The sequence below is a fragment of the Hemitrygon akajei genome, chromosome 1, assembly GCF_048418815.1.
Source record: "Hemitrygon akajei chromosome 1, sHemAka1.3, whole genome shotgun sequence".
Taxonomy (NCBI): Eukaryota; Metazoa; Chordata; class Chondrichthyes; order Myliobatiformes; family Dasyatidae; genus Hemitrygon; species Hemitrygon akajei.
Window position 1 is genome coordinate 153,649,962 of NC_133124.1, and position 20,318 is coordinate 153,670,279.

General features: G+C 42.9%; 1 protein-coding gene across 1 annotated transcript in view; it reads right to left on the minus strand.

Moving 5' to 3' along the window:
- Positions 1–20,318, minus strand: part of fer1l6 (fer-1 like family member 6) — a 325,837-nt gene that overhangs the window by 207,989 nt on the left and 97,530 nt on the right. Inside the window, exons 11-14 of the mRNA XM_073053009.1 lie at positions 17,856–18,196; positions 15,511–15,619; positions 8,245–8,422; positions 6,306–6,426 (exon numbers count right to left, since the gene is read on the minus strand). Coding sequence (XP_072909110.1) covers positions 6,306–6,426; positions 8,245–8,422; positions 15,511–15,619; positions 17,856–18,196 — 749 coding nt within the window. The remainder of the gene's footprint in view (positions 1–6,305; positions 6,427–8,244; positions 8,423–15,510; positions 15,620–17,855; positions 18,197–20,318) is intronic.

A 20,318-nucleotide genomic window follows, 5' to 3' on the forward strand; every position in this document is an offset into this window, starting at 1 on the left:
TCCTGCGGAACCTCTCCCATCCCCATTGATGATGCAAAGATCATCGCCAGAGGTTCAGCAATCTCCTCCCTCGCCTCCCACAGTAGCCTGGGTTATATCCCGTCCGGCCCGGTGAATTATTCAACTCGATGCTTTCGATGCTTGCCCATCTTCTTTCTTAATTTCTATATGTTCAAGCTATTCAGACCGCAGTAAGTCATCCCCACAACTGCCAAGGTCCTTTTCCGTAGTGAGTACTGAAACAAAGTATTCATTAAGTACCTCCACTATCTCTTCTGGTTCCATACATTCTTTTCCACTGTCACATTTGATTGGTCCTATTCTGTCATGTCTTATCCTCTTGCTCTTCACATACTTGTAGAATGCCTTGGGTTTTTCCTTAATCCTGCTCACTAAGGCCTTCTCATGGCCCCTTCTGGCTCTCCTAATTTTGTTCTTAAGCTCCTTCCTGCTAGCCTTATAATCTTCTAGATCTCTATCATTACCTAGTTTTTTGAACCTTTGATAAGCTTTTCTTTTCTTCTTGACCAGATTTTCAACAGCCTTCGTACACCACAGTTCCTGTACCCTACCATCCTTTCCCTGTCTCATTGAAACCACCTGTGCAGAACTCCACACAAATATCCCCTGAACATTTGCCTCATTTCTACCATACATTTCCCTGAGAACATCTGTTCCCAAATTATGCTTCCAGGTTCTTGTCTGATAGCTTCATATTTCCCCTTACTTCAATTAAATGGTTTCCTATCTTGTCCGTTCCTATTCCTCTCCAATGTTATGGTAAATGAGATAGAATTCTGATCACTATCTCCCACTGAGAGATCCGACACCTGACCAGGTTCATTTCCCAATACTAGATCAAGTACAGTCTCTCCTCTTGTAGACTTATCTACATACTGTGTCAAGAAACCTTCCTGAACACACCTAACAAACTCCACCCCATCTAAACACCTCACTCTAGGGAGATGCCAATCAATATTGGTGAAATTAAAATCTCCATCACAACAACCCTGTTATTATTGCACCATTCCAGAATCTGTCTCCCTATCTGCTCCTCAATGTCCCTGTTACTATTGGGTGGTCTATAAAAAACACCCAGTAGAGTTATTGACCACTTCCTGTTTCTAACTTCCACCCACAGAGATTCAGTAAACAATCCCTCCATGACTTCCTCTTTTTCTGCAGCCGTGACACTATCTCAACAGTGCCACACCCCCATCTCTTTTGCCTCCCTCCCTGTCCTTTCTGAAACATCTAAAACCCGGCACTTGAAGTAACCAGTCCTGTCCCTGAGCCATCCAAGTCTCTGTAATGGCCACATCACAGATCCACGTACTGATTCACACTCTAAGCTCATCCACTTTGTTCATGGTGCTTCTTGCATTAAAATAGACATACCTCAAACTATCAGTCTGAGCGCGTCCCTTCCCTATCACCTGCCTATCCTCCCTCTCATACTGTCTACAAGCTTTCTCTATTTGTGACCCAACCGCCCCTTCCTCCGTCTCTTCAGTTCGCTTCCCACCCCCAGCAATTCTAGTTTACACTCTCCCCAGTAGCCTTAGCAAACCTCCCTGCCAGGATATTGGTCCCTTTTGGATTCAAGTGCAACCCATCCTTTTTGTACAGGTTACGCCTGCCCCAAAAGAGGTCCCAATGATCCAGAAATCTGAAGACCTGCCCCTTGCTCCAATCCCTCAGCCACACATTTATCCTCCACCTCACTCTATTCCTATATTCACTGTTGTGTGGCACAGGTAGTAATCCCGAGATTACTGCCTTTGAGGTCCTGACTCTCAGCTTCTTTCCTAACTCCCTGTAGTCTGTTTTCAGGACCTCCTCCCTTTCCCTACCCACGTTGGTGGTTATCAACATGTACACAACCTTTGGCTGTTCACCTTCCCACTTCAGGACATCGTGGACACAATCAGAAACATCCCAGACCCTGGCACCTGGGTGGGGGGGGGGGGGGGTAACCTACCATCTGTGTTTCTTTCCTGGGCCCACAGAATCACCTGTCTGACCCCCTAACTATAGAGTCCCCTATCACTGCTGCCATCCTCTTCCTTTCCCTCCCCTTCTAAGCCACAGGGCCAGACTCTGTTTTTGTGTCGTCTCAGGTGAGATCCCAGAGGATTGGTGAATGGCTAATGTTGTACGTCTATTCAAGAAGAGAACAAGGAAAAATCCTGGGAACTATAGACTGGTGAGTCTCACATCAGTTATAGTGAGGAAATTCTTAGGGATAGGATATATGAGCATTTGGAAACCTGTGGCCTAATTAGGGAGAGCTTTGTCAGGGGTAAGTTGAGTCTTACCAACTTGTTTGAGTTTTTTGACAAGGTGACAAGAGGGATTGATGAAGGTAGGGCAGTGGATGTTATCTACATGGATTTTGATGAAGTCCTCATAGAAGGCTAATCCAGAAGATTAAGGTGTATGGGGTTCATGGCGAATTGGCTGTTTAGATTCAGAACTGACTTGCACAAAGAAGACAGAGGATAGTAATTGAAGGGACTTACTTTAGCTAGAGGTGTGTCATTAGTGGTATTCTGCAGGGACCTGTGCTGGGACCTCTGCTGTTTGTGATGTGAATAAATGACCTGGATGAAAATGTAGGCGGGTGGGTTATTAAGACTGCAGATGTTACCAAGTTTGGTGGAGTTGTGGATATGTAGAAGACTGCCAAAGAATATAGTACCATATAGACCAGCTGTGGATATGGACTGAGAAATGACAGATGGAGTTTAGCCCAGAAAAATGTGAGGTATCGCACCTTGGTAGAGAAAATGCAAGGAAACAAAGCAGAGAGGTCTTGGGGTCCAAGCTCATAGCTCCATGAAAGTGGCTACGCAGGTTGATAGAGTGGTTAAGGAAGTTTATGGAATGTCTGTTTTTATTACTTGAGGTAGTGAATTCAAAACTCAAGAGGTAATGTTGCAACTTTATAGAACTTTGGTTAGGTCACATCTGGAATATTGCATACAGTTCTGGATGCCACACTATACGAAAAATGTTGAGGCTTTGGAGAGGGTGCGGATTCAGAATCAGGTTTAATATCACCAGCCAACTGTATGTTGTGAAATTTGTTTTAGCAGCAGCAGCACAGTGCGATACATATCCAGGACATCTTCAAAGAGCGATGCATCAAAAAGGCAGCACCCTTCATTAAGGACCCATATCACCCAGTACATAGCTTTCTCATTGCTAGCAACAGGAAAGAGGTACAGAAGCTGGAAGGTGCAGACACAATGATTTCATAACTGCTGCTTCTCCTCAGCCATCTGATTTCTGAATGGACATTGAACCCATGAACACTACTTCAATAATTTTTTTTTATTTTCACACTATTTATTTAATTTAGCTATTTCATTTATATATATAGTTTAATTAAACTCGAGTTTAAGTGTGTGTGTGTGTGTGTATGTGTGTGTGTGTGCGCATGTGTGTGTGCGCGTGTGTGTGTGTGTGTGTGTGGGTGTGAGTGTGTGTGTGGGTGTGAGTGTGTGTGTGTGAGTGTGTGTGTGTGTGTGTGGGTGTGAGTGTGTGTGTGTGTGTGTATGTGTGTGTGTGTGTGAGTGTGTGTGTGTGTGTGTGTGTGGGTGTGAGTGTGTGTGTGGGTGTGAGTGTGTGTGTGTGAGTGTGTGTGTGTGTGTGTGGGTGTGAGTGTGTGTGTGTGTGTGAGTGTGTGTGTGTGTGTGGGTGTGAGTGTGTGTGTGTGTGTGTGTGTGTGTGGGTGTGAGTGTGTGTGTGTGTGTGAGTGTGTGTGTGTGTGAGTGTGTGTGTGTGAGTGTGTGTGTGTGGGTGTGAGTGTGTGTGTGTGTGTGTGTGTATGTGTGTGTGTGTGTGTGTGTGTACATACAGATGTCCTGGATATTATGGAGGTCAGTGCCCATGACAGAGCTGCAACACCATTGATATATCTCGCTTCTCTGGACCCTCTTGTCACCCTCTGAAATTCTGCCAACAATAGTTGTGTTGTCAGCAAATTTGTCGATGGCATTTGAGCTGTGCCTAGCCATGGTGAAGAGAGAGTAGAGCAATGGGCTGAGCACACATCCCTGAGACGTGCCACTGTTGATTTCAGCAAGGAGGAGATGTTATTTTCCATCTGCCTAGATTGGGGTCTTGTGATTAGGAAGTTAAGGATCCAGTTGTAGAGGGAGGTACAGAGGCCCGGGCTTTGGAGCTTTACTAGAAGAGGTTCACAGGAGTTCCCCCCCCCCCCCCCCACCGGGAGTATGTTTCCCAGAGGATGAGAGGGGGTAGGTTCAAAGGGGATGTGGGGGTCAAGTTTTCTACTCAGTAAGTGGTGGATGCCTGGTATGGTGGTAGAGGCAAATACATTAGAGGCTTTTAAGAGACATTTAGATGGGTGCATGGATATGAGGAAGATAGAGGGATGTGTCTTGGTTTTTTAATCTATTTGTTAGCTGGTTCGGTACAGCATTGTGGACTGAAGGGACTGTCCCTGTGCTGTGTTGTTCTATGTTCTACAGTGTATTCCTTCAAGAAGGCTCCGACAACACCCTTGAATTATTTCCTCCATCTCTCATAACGTATCCTGGAATATCACATCTCTTTTCGGAGTCTGCTATCTACCCAGTGAAGTAAAGACCATGTGCAAATTAATGACACCAACATTTGGAGGCATAGTGGACAGTCAGGAAACCTATCAAAGCTTGCAGAGTAATCCGAACCAGCTGGAAAAATGGCAAATAGAATTTAATGCAGGCAAGTGTGCGCTTGTCCACTTAGGGAGGACAAATTAAGGTAGGACTTACACAGTGAATAGTAGGGCATTGACGAGTGTGGTAGAACAGAGGGATCTGGGAATACAGATCATAATTCCTTTAAAGTGGTGTCACAGCTAGATAGGGTAATAATGAGAGTTTTTGAGCTATTGGCTTATTAAATCATAGAACTGAGTACAGGAGTGGGGATATTTTGGCAAAGTTGTATGAGATGTTGCTGATGGATAATTTGGAGTATTGAGAGCAGCACTGGTCACCTATCTACAGGCAAGATATCAGTAAGATTAAAAGAGTACAGAGAAAATGTACAAGGATGATGTCAGAGCTTGAGGACCTGAGTTATAGAGAAAGGTTGAACAGGTTACGACTTTATTCCCTGGAGCATATGAGAGCGAGACAACATTTGGTAGAGGTATATAAAATTATGAAGGGTATAGATAGGGGAAATACAAGCAGGCATTGTTTCTTTACTTTTTCCATCCATCACTTCCATTGCCACATAATTTCACATTTGCAGACCCTTTTTCTGAAAACGTTGGCGCTCAGCTTCCTTTTAGATCTTTCCCCTCTCACTGCAAACCAATGCCCTCTAGTTTTGGATTCCTTCAGCTTGAGTAAAGACTTTAGCAATTTACCTTATCTACACTCCCCTTGATTTTCTAAAACTTTATAAAGTCATCCCTTAGCCACTTACATTCAAGAGTAAACTGTCCTACCCTATCCAGCCTCTCATTACATAAACCCTCCATTCCATAAATCTTTTCTGTACCCCTCCCAGTTTAATGACATCCTGCCCATAGCTGGGTGACCAAAACTCTACAGAGCTCTCGCAATGTATCCCTGCCAACATCTTGTACAACTGTAATAAGAATCCCTCTCCTGTACTTAATATTAGACCATAAGACATAGGAGCAAAATTATGTAATTTGGCTCATCAAGTCTGCTCCACCAGACCTTCATGGCTGACTTCTTATCACTTTCAACCCCAATTCTCCTGCCTTCTCCCTATAACCTTTGATGCCCTGACTAATCAAGAACCTATCAACCACCACTTTAAATATACTCAATGTCCTGGCCTGCACACTTGTCTATGGTAATGAATTCTACAGATTCACCACTCTCAGGCTAAAGAAATTGCTCCTCTTTTCTGTTCTAAAGAGGTATCCTACTATTTGGAAGCTGCACTCTCTGGTGCTAGATTCCCCCACTATTAGAAATATCCTCTCCACTGCCTCCCTATCTAGGCCTTTCAATATTCGATAGGCTTCAATAAGATCTCCCCTTCTAAACTCCAGCAAGTACAGGCCCAGAGCCATCAAATGATCCTCATATTTTAACCCTGTCATTCCTGAATCATTCTTGTGAACCTCCTCTGGACCCTCTCTAGTACCAGCATATCCTTTGTTGGAAAAGGAGCCCAAAGCTGCTCACAATAGTTCAAGTGTGCTTTCACCAGACCTTTATAAAGTCTCAGCAACTTGAATTTCTGAAAAGGAAGAAATGAGCTGGCAGCTCCAGACAGGTCAGATGATTATGTAACAAAATACAAACAAGCAAGTCAGCGATTTTATCCAGGAAGTTGGAAATATGCAATCGGTAAAGTTGGTCCTCCCAGCAACTCTTGACAAAGATGCATGGTTTCCTGCTATCGAATGGCAAGTAGAAGTAACTCCTGCAAGCAGAGAATAGGACTCAATCAGAATGCAGAAATTATTTTGTTATTAATACAATAATTATCCTGGCCATGTGTTTTAGGGAGGGGAAAGACCGGACGGCCAATGGTGAGGTATGGAGCTGTCTATTTTTAAACACAGGAGATTCTGCAAATGCTAGGAGTCCAGAGTAACACATACAAAATGCTGGAGCAACTCTGCAGGTCGGGCAGCGTCTACGTAGAGGAATAAACTGTCAACATTTAGGGCTGAGACTCTTCATTAGGACTGCATTGTGACTTCTTTATTGTTGTTTCTTCCCTCATCGAATCCCAAAGCTCTAAAAGTTCCTGTCATATTCCAGAGTCTCCAATTAACCCCCAGTTATTTCCCTCAAACTGTCCTTTCGACGTAACCTGTTACCCACTATCCCCTTAACATTCAGTGAAGATTTGTTGTAGGAAATTGCATTCTTGATGAAAGCCCAAAATGCCGACTGCTTATTACCCTCCATATGACCTGATGAGTTCCTGTAACTACTAAGCGACCTCTGAGTGCTGTTCAGGGAAGGAGAGAATTCAAGATATCCATCTGGCACCATCTAATGTCATCAAGAGAAAATATGTTTGGAACACCAGCAAAATAGGTCTCTTCTGGTCAAGAGCTGAGTGTTCAGTTGTCAGGAGTCAAGTGTTTAATTTTGATAGTGAGTCACCGATATTTTGATTCAGTTGATTTGTCACTCTTGGCTGGAGGAATCACTTTCACCTAGCATATAACCATATAACAATTACAGCACGGAAACAGGCCATCTCGACCCTTCTAGTCCGTGCCAAACGCTTCCTCTCACCTAGTCCCACCAACCTGCACTCAGCCCATAACCCTCCATTCCTTTCCTGTCCATATGCCTATCCAATTTTTTTTTAAATGACAACATCGAACCTGACTATACCACTTCTACTGGAAGCTCGTTCCACACAGTTACCACTGAGTAAAGAAATTCCCCCTTGTGTTACCCCTAAACTTTTACCCCTAACTCTCAACTCATGTCCTCTTGTTTGAATCTCCCCTGCTCTCAATGGAGAAAGCCTATCCACGTCAACCCTATCTATCCCCCTCATAATTTTAAATACCTCTATCAAGTCCCCCCTCAACCTTCTATGCTCCAAAGAATAAAGACCTAACTTGTTCAACCTTTCCCTGTAACTTAGGTGCTGAAACCCAGGTAACATTCTAGTAAATCTTCTCTGTACTCTCTCTATTTTGTTGACATCTTTCCTATAATTTCTTATAATAAGAGTGGATATGCAGAGGATGTTTCCTATAGTGGGAGAGGTTTGGACCACACGGCACAGCCTCAGAGTACAAGGCTGCCCCTTTAGAACAGAGATGAGGAGGAATTTCTTTAGGCCAGATGGTGGTGAATTTGTGGAATTCATTGCCATGTCATATTTAGAGCAGAGGTTGATAGCTTCTTGATTAGGAAGGGTGTCAAAGGTTACAGGGAGAAGTCTGGAGAATGAGGTTGAGAGGAAAATAAATCAGTCATGGTGAAATAGTGGAGCAGACTCGATGGGCCGAATAGCCTAACTCTGCTCCTATGCCTTACGGTTTTATAATGGGGAGAGGGGCAGAGTTCTAGCTGGCAGGTGTAGTGAGACCAGGTGAACAACAAGGTGGGTGGGGATGAAGTGAGAAGCTGGGAGTCGATAGGTGGCTGAAGAAGGAGTCTGATGATAGAATGACAGAGCAGATTCAAAGGGCCAAATAGCCTAACAACTCTGCTCCTGTGTCTTATGCTTTTCTTCATGTTGCTGTAGTAGAATTTTATCAACTACCTATAGCCCTCCATTAGCAGGGGCTTCACAGGTTTGGTAACTGGACTGTCAGATTCACGGGCCTGATCTGATCCAATGGCACACAGCAGAGATGTAGATTCCTCTTCATTTGCATCTGGTGACCACTTTTTGGTTGGCGTAGTTGGTGTGGCTCTATCCATAATGTTCCCATAATTCCCTGTGAAAACAGAAGCCACAGGTAACATTCTTCTCTCCTCCAGGCCAACTGGTTAACTATCTTCTCGTGTTTACGTGACCCATGGGTTTGTTTCCAATGATTTTCTCATGGAACATAAAGCCATTTTGCATCAGACCCTCATTCTGTTCTTAAAATAGAAACACACTTCCACATCAAATTTGCCAAACTTTTACCTCTGAGTTCACAATCAACAGCAAATAAACCAGTTAGCGCTAGAGGCCAAGTCACTGGGTATATTTAAAGTGGAGATTGATAGGTTCTTGATTAGTTAGGGCATCAAAGGTTACGGGGAGAAGGCAGGAGAGTTAGGTTGAAAGGGATGATAAAGCAACAATAGAATGGCAGAGCAGACACCTTGGCTTAATTCTGCTCCTATGTCTCATGGTTTTAACACAGTATTCCTTCAAGGTTTTTGCATGGAGGTTGTTTGAAATCTAGAGGACACCTACACCAGGACCTATGCTTTACAAAGCAGAGCTTTCTTGGTGAGAGACTGTGTCACAACAGGGAAACTTCAACCCTCAGAAATCACTGTTCAGTTACTTTAGCTTTAATACTTATAACCAAGAAACCCATTTCAGGAGTGATGTGGAAAGATGAAATTACATTAGATTTTGAAAGGTTTACTTCCAAGTTTGGTTATAAATTTTATTCCCAACATCTCTCGAAATTGTTCACACAGGAGAGTAAACAGATGAAAAACAGTAGGCAAAGGAAGGGTGTATCAGAGTGGAATGGGCAGTACGGTAGTGTAGCAATTAGCACAGTGTTCCCAAACTTTTTTAGCCCAACACCCCCCCCCCCCAAAACCATTTTCACACTTGCATCTTCATTCTTGCCAATGCCCTTCTTAGGCACAATATACTTTCTGGCACCCCCATAGTGTGAAAACATGTCTATCATATTCTAACATGAGAAAAATTATTCTGCTTTAAGTTCTTATTTGTCTTTAAACCTAGTTTACACAGTACCTGTGCACTGTACAGCAGCTTTGATATCAATGCGATCCTCGTTCTTGATGGTTTTTAGCAAGAGTTGAAATATCTCATTTAAGTTGTGACAGCAAAAGCCTTAAGCCCTGCATGTGTAACAGTGTCCAGCAGTTTCTGCTTTTTGTGAGTACGTGGCTCACTGCACTGAAGACTCTTTCAATAAGGTAGGAGGATGGAAATGCAATGAAAAGCAACCTGACTCTTCTCCAAAGACCAGGAAACTTCACATGACAGTGTAGCCACATACCACAAAAGCCAACAATTTTGAAAAGCATTTTTGCTTCTTCAGTCTGAATTTGAATAATTTCATTTTGCAGGCTCTCTTCCGTATCTTCCACCTTGCAAAGGAAAGGGTTATTTACCCAGTCCGGAATTTCCAGATCGTTCAAATCTTCAGTGACTGCAGGTCTAAGCAGTACTCTTACAAATCACTGTCTGTGAAAGAGAGTGCCCTACTTCCCATGCAGGGAAACTGTGAGAATATCCTTCTCCCAATGTTCGGCAAGCTGCCTTTATACCATTTCAGTTAGCATGATTGACCGGTCATTTAAGGCCTCAGAATAATAGTGCTGTAGTTAGGGTGATGCTTACCGCCACCCCCAAGAATCTTGAATGCCCCACTCCGACAACTTCTATTTCCCATAACACCCACGTAGGGCATGTAACTGCCCCCATCGGAAATCACTGGGTTAGCGTAACACTATTACGGTGCCAGTGAACTTGGTTCAATTCCCACTATTCTCTGAAAGGAATTTCTACATTCTCCCGGTGGGTTTCTTCTAGGTGTTCTGATTTCCTCCCATATTCCAAAGGTGTACAGGTTAGTGGGTTAATTGGCCACTTGGAGGGTACTTGGGCAGCACCGGCTCGTGGGCCAGAAGGGCCTGTTCCTGTATCTCTAAGTAAATTCAAGGTTCAAGATTCAAATTTATTTATCACATGCACAGCAAAATACAGTGAAATAAGACCGTAAGACTATAAAACATAGAGCAGAATTAGGCCATTCAGCCCATTGAGTGCTCTGCCATTTCATTATGGCTGATTACTATCCCTCTCAACCCCATTCCCCTGCCTTCTCTCTGTAATCTTTGACATCCTGACTAATAAAGAACCTTTAAATATACTCAGTGATGGCCTCCACAGCCATAAATTTCTCCACACCCTGGCTAAAGAAATTCCTCCTCATCTAAATGGATGCCTCTCTATTCTGAGGCTGTGTCCTCTGGTCCTAGACTGACCCACTATAGCAATGATACTTTCCATGTTCACTCTATCCAGACCTTTCAGTATTCCATAGGTTTCAATGAGATCCCCCACCCATTCTTCTAAACTCCAGTGAGCACAGGACCAGAGCCATCTAACACTTCTTGTATATATATCAGACCTTTCATTCCTGTAATCATTCTCAAAAAACTCCTCTGGACTCTCACCAATGCCAGCATACCTTTTCTTAGATAAGGGGCCCAAACAATACTCCAAGTGTGGTCTGACCATTTCCTTATAAAGCCTCAGCATTACGTCCTTGAATGTTTACGTTAACATGCAACATGATATTTACTGTGGGCAGCCCGCAAATATCACCACACATTCCAGAGCTAAAAATTTGCCAGCCAATATTTGGCTTGAAGTATTTGACTCACTGGGGTAGAGTATAATGGGAGAGATTTTACAGCTATCACAATCTTTTGATATTAACATGCGTTCACGTCAAAGACTCGAAAGATGCTCATTGTAGACTGAATGCTGGGTGATGTAGCTGATCATTGACTGGACAAGCTAGTTGGAGTACATACCTGTCACCATATACAACTATAAGATTCTTTTTCTGCAGGCATACTTAGCAAATCTATAGGGCAGTAACTCTAAACTGTAAACATCAGGAACTATAAACTGTAAACAATGTGCAAATGCAGATATAAATAAATTGCAATAAATAACAAGCATAAGAAGATAAGAAATCGGAACAGGAGTCAGCCTCTGACCCAACAAGCCTGCTCCGCCATTCAAAACGATCACGGCTGATCTGGCCATGGACTCATCTCCACCTACCTGCCTTTTCCCCATAACCCTTAAGTTCCCTACTATGAAAAAAGTTATCCAACCTTGTCTTAAATATATTTACTGATGTAGCCTCCACTGCTTCATTGGGCAGAGAATTCCACAGATTCACCACTCTCTGGGAAAACAGTTCCACCTCATCTCCGTCTGAAATCTACTCCCACAAATCTTGAGGCTACGTCCCCTAGTTTTAGTCTCACCTACCAGTGGAAACAACTTTCCTGCCTCTACCTTATCTATCCCTTTCATAATTTTATATGTTTCTATAAGATCTCCTCTCATTCTTCTGAATTCTGTGAGTACAGTCCCAGACGATTCAATCTTTCCTCATAGGTTAACCCCTTCATCTCTGGAATCAACCTGGTGAACCTCCTCTGCATTGTCTCCAAAGCCAGTATATCTTTCCTCAAGTAAGGAGACTTGAACTGCATGCAGTACTCCAGGGGCAGCCTCAAGAGTACCCTGTACAGTTGCAGTATAATCTCCCTGCTCTTAAATTCAATCCCTCTAGCAATTCCATTTGCCTTCTTGTTAGCCTGCTGCACCTGCAAACCAACCTTGTGTGATTCACGTACAGGAACTCCCAAGACTCTCTGCACAGCAGCATGTTAATACCATGTTATTTACCATGTTAATAATAATCTGCTCTTTCATTTTTCCTTCCCAACTGGATGACCTCACATTTACCAACATTGTACTCTTGCCCACTCACTTAACCTATCTATATCTCTCTGCAGATTCTCCGTATCTTCTGCACAATTTACTTTTCCACTCAATTTAGAATCATCAGCAAACTTAGATACACAACACTCGGTCCCCTCTTCCGGATTGGTAATGAACAGTTGCGGGCCCAGTACCAACCCCTGTGGCACACCACTCACCACTGATTGTAACACCCATTATCCCAACTCTCTGCTTTCTATTAGTTAACCAATCCTCTATCCATGCTAATACATCACCCCCAACTCTATGCATCCTTATCTTATGGATAAGTCTTTTATGCTGCACCTTATCGAACGCCTTCCAGAAATCCAAGTAAATAACATCCATCTGTTGCCTCCCATCCACTGCGCTTGTTATATCCTCAAAGAACTCCAGAAAGTTCATCAAACAGGACCTGCCTTTGCTGAAACCATGCTGTGTCTGCCTGATGGATCCATTTCTTTCCAGGTGCCTTGCTATTTCTTCTTTAATGATAGCTTCAAGCATTTTCCCAACCACAGATGTTAAACTAACTGGCCTATAGTTACCTGCCTTTTGCCTACATCCTTTTTTGAACAGTGGTGTGATATTCACCATCTTGCAATCCGCCAGGACCTGCCCAGAGTCCAGAGAATTTTGGTAAGTTATCACCAAAGCCTCTATTACAACTTCTGCCATTTCTTTCAGTAGCCTGGGATGCATTCCATCAGGACCAGGGGACTTATCAATCTTCAGGCCCACAGTTTGCTCAGCACTACTTCATTAGTGATAGCTATTGTATCAATAGCCTCACCTCCCATTGCATCCATAGCATCTCTCTCTGGTATGTTAGACGTGTCCTCCACCGTGAAGACCAACACAATAGTCATTCAAAACCTCGGCCATTTCCTCATTACCCAATATCAATTTCTCCTTCTTGTCCTCCAAGGGACCTATATTCACCTTAGCCACCCTTTTCCACTTTTTATAATTATTAAAACTTTTACTATCCATTCTTATATTTTGTGCTAGCTTATTTTCATAATCTAGCTTCCCTTTCTTTATTGCTCGAAATAACACTATAACAGAGTCCTGAAGTGAGCGTAGTTATCCCCTTTTGTTCAAGAGCCTGATGACTGAGGGGTAGTAACTGTTCTTGAACCTGGTGGTGAGTGCTGAGGCTCCTGCACCTTCTACCTGATGGCAGCAGCGAGAGAAGAGCATGGCCTGTTTGGTGAGGATCTCTGATGATGGATGCTGTTTTTCCACAGTAACGTTCATGTAGATGTGCTCAATGGTTGGGAGGGGTTTACCTGTGATAAACTGGGCTGAATCCACTACGATTTTCCACTCAAACGCGATGGTGTTCCCATACCAGGCTGTAATGCCATCAGTCAGCACACTTTCCACCACACATCTATAGAAGTTTGCCAAGGTTTTTGATAATATGCCGAATCTTCGCAGATTCTTCCTGAGGAAGTAGAGGCACTGCTGAGCCTTTTTTGCAATAATGTTTATATAACAGGTCCAGGGCAGGTCCTCTGGAATAGTGCCACCCTCGAATTTAAAGTTACTGACCCTCTCCTCCTCTGATCCTTTGATAATTACTGGCTCGTGGACCACTGGTTTCCCTCTTCTGATGTCTACAATCAGTTCCTTGGTCTTATTTTCATTGAGTGAGAGATTGTTGTTATTACACCACTCAGCCAAGTTCTCAATCTCCCTCCTGTATGCTTTTTCATCTCTCCCACAACAGTGACGTCATCACCCAATTTGTATATGATGCTGTACAGTAACAGGCGTAAAGCAAGTGGACTAAGTACACACCCCTACAGTGATGGAGACTGTGGGGGAGATGTTGTTGCCAATCAGAACTGACTGGGGTCTGCAAGTGAGGAAACCCAGGATCCAATTGCACAAGGTAGTATTGAGGCCCAGGTGTTGGAGTTTACTGAGTAGTTCTGAGGGGACGATGGTGTTAAATGCCAAGCTGTAATCGATAAACAGCTTCCTGATGCATGCATCTTTGCTGTCCAGGTGTTCCAGGATTGTGTGAAGAGCCAACAAGATCTGTTTTAGACCTGTTGTTTCAGTAAGTAAATTGGAGTGGATCCAAGTCACCATTGAGACAGGAGCTGGTAAGTTTCATCACCAGCCTCTCAAAACTTCATCACCATGGATGTAAGTGCCACTGGGTGATAGTCATTTAGGTTAACACACTCTTCCTGGGCACCAGTATAACTGAAGCCTGCTTGATCACACACTGCCAGAGTGAAAGGGTGAAGATTTCCGTGAGTATACCAGCCAGTTGGGCTGCATAGGTCTTCAGTATTCAGCAGGATGATTTTCTTGGATTCACTCTCTTGACGGCAGCCGGCACGTCATCTTCAGATACTGAGATCAAAGGATCATCGGGAGACATGGGGGTTGTGCGATGGTTCCTCCTGTTCTGGTGGTCAAAGCGAGCATTGAAGGCACTGAGCTCACCTGGAAGTGAAGCTCTGCTGTCCCCTATGCCACAAGATTTAGCTTTGTCGGAGGTTATGGCATTCAAACCCTGTCACAGCTGTTGAGCATCCCTCGTAGATTCCAGTCTAGTCTGGCCTAGAGGTGGCTTTCCAGAGATCAGACCTGCACCTCTTGTAGTCTTCTTGCTCTCCAGATTTGAATGCTTCTGAGCTGGCTTTCAGCTGCTTCCAGATTTCATTGTTCATCCAGGACTTCTGATTGAGGAAAACCCTGAGTGATTTCGTGGGGACATCTTCATCGACAGCTGTTTTAATAAAGTCTGTTACGACCCTGGTGTAGTCACTGATGTCCTCAGATGAATTCTTAAACATAGCCCATTTCAATGACTCAAGGCAATCTTGTAACCATTCTTCAGCTGCCCGAGACAACCTCTTGGTTGTCCTGATGTCTGGATCTTTGCTTTTTAGGCTCGGTCTGTATGCAGGTCATAGGAGTACAGTCACATGATCTGAATTGCCAAAATGTGGTCTCGGGAAGGAATGATTGATATTCCTTATTGTAGAGTAGCAGTGATCTAGTGTGTTGGGACCTCTAGTGCAGCAGGTTACATGCTGGTGATTAATGAGTAGGGTTTTCTTCAAACAGACCTTGTTAAATCACTGACTATAATTTGAAATGTGTTGAGATGGGCCATTTCTTGTTTACCGACTGTATCGTGCAATTTCATGAGTGCTTGATTATAATTGGCTGCTGGCGGTATGTAAACCGGGGTCAAAATCATGGATGAGAACTCTCAAGACAGATAGAACAGTTTACATTTAATTGTTAGTTTTTCTAAGTTAAGGAAACCTGACTGTAAGTCCTTACCTAATGATATCTCAAAACTGATTGGCTTTTCACCAAGCTTCCTGTCAATCATTGTTGCTTCAAAAATGGTGCCGAACAGAAGGAAACCTTGGACAGTTTCTTCATCAATCTGAGAAAAGACACAAAAAAAGGTACTCAGAAGATGTCATAGATACAGTTCCAGAGGAAAAACCTATACTTGTTGAGGGTTTATTTTCCTCCCTAGTTGCTGCTTGACCTTCTGAGTTCCTCCACCATTTTGTGTGTGATGCCTCAGATTTCCAGCATCTGCAAAATTGTTGCATTTCTAAAAAGCAACATCCCAGACAAAACCGTTGTCTACTTTCATTCAACAGTCAAATCACCTCTTAAAATGCATTTAACTTCATTTTTCCCCACGATAATTATTTAATTTAGATTAAAATGAACCTTATGATCCAGATATTGTGTAATGTTAATAGGCAGATGCTGGAATGCATTACGTTTGATTTTTTTGAAATGTAACCTGACCATAGAATTAAAACATCACCAAGATCCTTTTCCATAGTGAACACTGAGGTAAAGTATTCATTAATTACCTCTGCTATTTCCTCCGGTTCCATACACACTTCCCCACTGTCACACTTGATAGGTCCTGTTCTTTCACGTCTTATTCTCTTGCTCTTCATATACTTGTAGAATGCCTTGGGGTTTTCCTTAATCCTACCCACCAAGGCTTTCTCATGGCCCCTTCTGGCTCTCCTAATTTCCTTCTTAAATTCCTTCCTGTTAGTGTTATAATCTCTTGATCTCTAGCATTACCTAGTTCTCTGAACCTTTCATAAGCTTTTCTTTTGTTTCTTGACTAGATTTATTACAACCTTGGTACACCACAGTTCCTGTACTCTACCATAACTTCCCTGTCTCATTGGAACATACCTACACATTGATGAAGGTAGAGCAGTTGATGTAGTGTATATGGATTCAGCAAGGCATTTGATAGGGTACCCCATACAAGGCTTATTGAGGAAGTAAGGAGGTGTGGGGTCCAAGGGGACATTGCTTTGTGGATCCAGAACTGGCTTGCTCACAGATGGCAAAGAATGGTTGTAGACGGGTCATATTCTGCATGGAGATCGGTCACCAGTGGAGTGCCTCAGGGATCTGTTCTGGGACCCTTACTCTTTGTGATTTTTATAAATGACCTGGATGAGGAAGTGGAGGAATGGATTAGTAAGTTTACTGATGACACAAAGGTTGAGGGTGTTGTGGATAGTGTGGAGGGCTGTCAGAGGTTACAGCAGAACATTCATAGGATGCGAAACTGGGCTGAGAAGTGACAGATGGAGTTCAACCCAGCTAAGTGTGAATTGGTTCGTTTTGGCTGGTCAAGTATGATGGCAGAATATAGTATTAATGGTAAGACTCTTGGTAGTGTGGAGGATCAGAGGGATCTTGGGGTCCGAGTCCAGAGTACACGGTTTATTGGCCTTCATCAATCGTGGAATTGAATTTAGGAGCTGAGAGGTAATGTTGCAGCTATATAGAACCCTGGTCAGAACCCACTTGGAGTACTGTGCTCAGTTCTGGTCACTTCACTACAGGAAGGATGTGGAAACCATGGAAAGAGTGCAGAGGAGATTTACAAGGATGTTGCCTGGATTGGCGAGCATGCCTTATGAAAACAGGTTGAGTGAACTCGGCCTTTTCTCCTTGGAGTGATGGAGGATGAGAGGTGACCTGATAGAGGTGTATAAGATGATGAGAGGCATTGATCCTGTGAATAGTCAGAGGCTTTTTCCCAGGGCTGAAATGGCTGCCACACGAGGACACAGGTTTAAGGTGCTGGAAGTAGGTACAGAGGAGATATCAGGGGTAGGTTTTTTACGCAGAGAGTGGTGGGTGCATGGAATGGACAGCCAGCGATGGTGGTGGAGGTGGATATGATAGGGTCTTTTAAGAGGCTTTTGGATAGGTACATGGAGCTTACAAAAATAGAGGGCTATGGGTAACCCTAGTAATTTCTAAGGCAGCGACATGTTTGGCACAATTTTGTGGGCTGAAGGGCCTGTATTGTGCTGTAGGTTTTCTATGTTTCTATGTTTCTCCCCGTAACCTTTGATGTCATACTAATCAAGAACCTATCAACTTCTGCTGTAAATATATCCAATGACTTGGCCTTCGCAGCTATCTGTGACAATTAATTCCACATATTCACTACTTCCTGTCTAAACAAATTCCTCCTCATCTCTATTTTAAAGAGAAGTCTTCTATTCTGAGGCCTAGACTCACCCAACTTCTCCATGTTCATTTCATCTCGCCTTTTCAAATATTTGATAAGCAATTTCCTTGAATTAACATGAAAGAACTACTGATAGTAAACAAACCCATGTACAAGGCTGTACTGATTCCACTTCAACTTCAGTTGAATCTGACTTCTCAGTAGAGCTGGAAAGTTTGGCATCTTCTCCGGTGGACACCGTCTTGGGATCTTTTTTCGATTTCAGTTCTTTGGGCACGACCTTCAAGTCCTTTGCTATCTTCGAGAATTTGGTATCAGCAGATCCTGCTGCCAGAATCTCCACAGTAATTTCAATCAGAAGACGGCCCCTGAATGACACACCTTCTCGAAAGCCTTCGTTGAGCTCTTGACTGTCATCCATAAGGCTATAATTACGGGAGGAGCCATATAGATTGATCCATGCTGGTCCAAAAGTCGGCAAAAATCCTTAAAAGATTTTGAAATATTGTCATTTTACTGATACTCAGAGGCCACTTTATTAGGTACATCTGTACACCTGCTTGTTACTGCCAACATCTAATTAGCCAATCATCTGGCAGCAATTCAATGCATAAAAGCATGCAAGCATAAGACATAGGAGCAGAATTAAGCAATTTGGCCCATCGCGTCTGCTCCACTATTCTATCATAGCTGATTTATTACCCCTCTCAGGCCTTCTCCCGATAATCATTGATGCTCTGACAAACCATATCAATGTCTGCTTTAAAAATACCAATGAACTGGCTTCCACAGCCATCACTGGCAATGAATTCATCAGATTCACCACTCTCCGGCTAAAGAAATTCATCCTCATCTCTGTTCTAAATGGATGCCCCTATATTCTGAGGCTGTGTCCTCTGGTCCTAGACTCCCCCACAATAGGAAACATCCTCTCTACTTCCACTCTGTCTTGGCCTTTCAATATTCAGTGAGATCCCTCCCTCATCCTTCTAAACTCCAGTGAGTACAGGCCCAGAGCCCTCAGACGCACTTTATATATTAACCCTTTCATTCCCATAAACCTCCTCTGAATCTTCTCCAATGCCAGCAAATCTTTTCTAAGGTAAGGGGCCTAAAACTGCTCACAATACTCCAAGTGTGGTCTGATGAATGTTTTATTAAACCTCAGCATTACATCCTTGGTCTAACACTCCACTCCCCTTGAAGTTAATGCTAACATTGCATTTGTCTTGCTCACCACTGACTCAATCTGCAAATTAACCTTTAGGTAATCCTGCAGGAGAACTCACAAGTCCCTTTGCACCTCTGATTTTTAAATTTTCTCCCTGTTTAGAAAAATAGTCTATGTCTTTACTCCTTCTACAAAAGTGCATGACCATATACTTTCCTATATTATATTCCATCTGCCATTTCTTTGCACATTTTACTAATCTTCCTGCAGACTCCCTGCTTCCTCAATATTAGTGGCCCCTTCACCTATCTTTGTATCGTCTGCAAACTTGGCCATAAATCCATCGATCCTGTCATTCAATTGTTGACATATAACATGAAATGAAGGAATAACAATACCAGAATACCACTAGTCACCAGCAGCCAGCAAGAATAAGTCCCCTTTATTTCAACTCTTTGCCTGCTACACATCAACCAATCTTCTGTCCATGCTGGTATCTTTCCTATAAAACCACCTTCAAAGGCCTTCTGAAAATCAAAGCAAATCACATCCACTGACTCTCATTTGTCTATCCTGCCTGCTATATCCTAAAAGAATTCTACCAGAATTATCAGGCAAGATTTCCTCAAAAGGAAACACGTCAACTTTGGCCCACTTTATCACACACCTCCAAAATCTCATTCCTATTAATGGTCTCCAACATCTTCCCAGCAACCAAAATCGTACTAACTGGCCTAAAATTTTTCTTCTGCCTCCATCCATTTTTTTTTTAACAATTTCTTCTTCCTCCATCCTTTCTTTTACAACTTTCCAGAACCTAGTGATTCTTTTCAAATGCCTCCACAATCTCTTCAACTACCTCCTTCAGAAACTTGGGGTGTAGTCCATCTGATCCAGGTGGCTTATCTACCCTCAGACCATTCAGCTTCCCAAGCACCTTCTCCTTAGTAATAGCAATAACACGCACTTCTGCCCCCTGACACTCCTGAATTTCTGGCATACTGCTAGTACCTTAACACAATGGCGATTGATGCAAAATGTTTATCAAGTTCTTTCATCATTTCTTTGTCTCCCAGTACTACTGCTCCAGAATCACTTTCCAGCAGTTCAATATCCACTCACACCTTTCTTTCACTCTTTATATACACTGTTTATAAAATGTATTCACCCCCCTCCCGGAAGTTTTCATGTTTTATGGTTTTACAACATTGAATCACAGTGGATTTAAGTTGGCTTTTTGACACAGATCAACAGAAAAAGACTCTTTCGTGTCAAAGTGTAAGCAGATCTCTACAAAGTGAGATTAATTATAAATGATAAATTACAAAGTGATAAATTAATTACAAATATAAAACACAAATTAATTGATTGCATATGTATTCATGCCCTTTAATATGTCACACCAAATCATCACTGGTGCAGCCAGTTGGTTTTAGA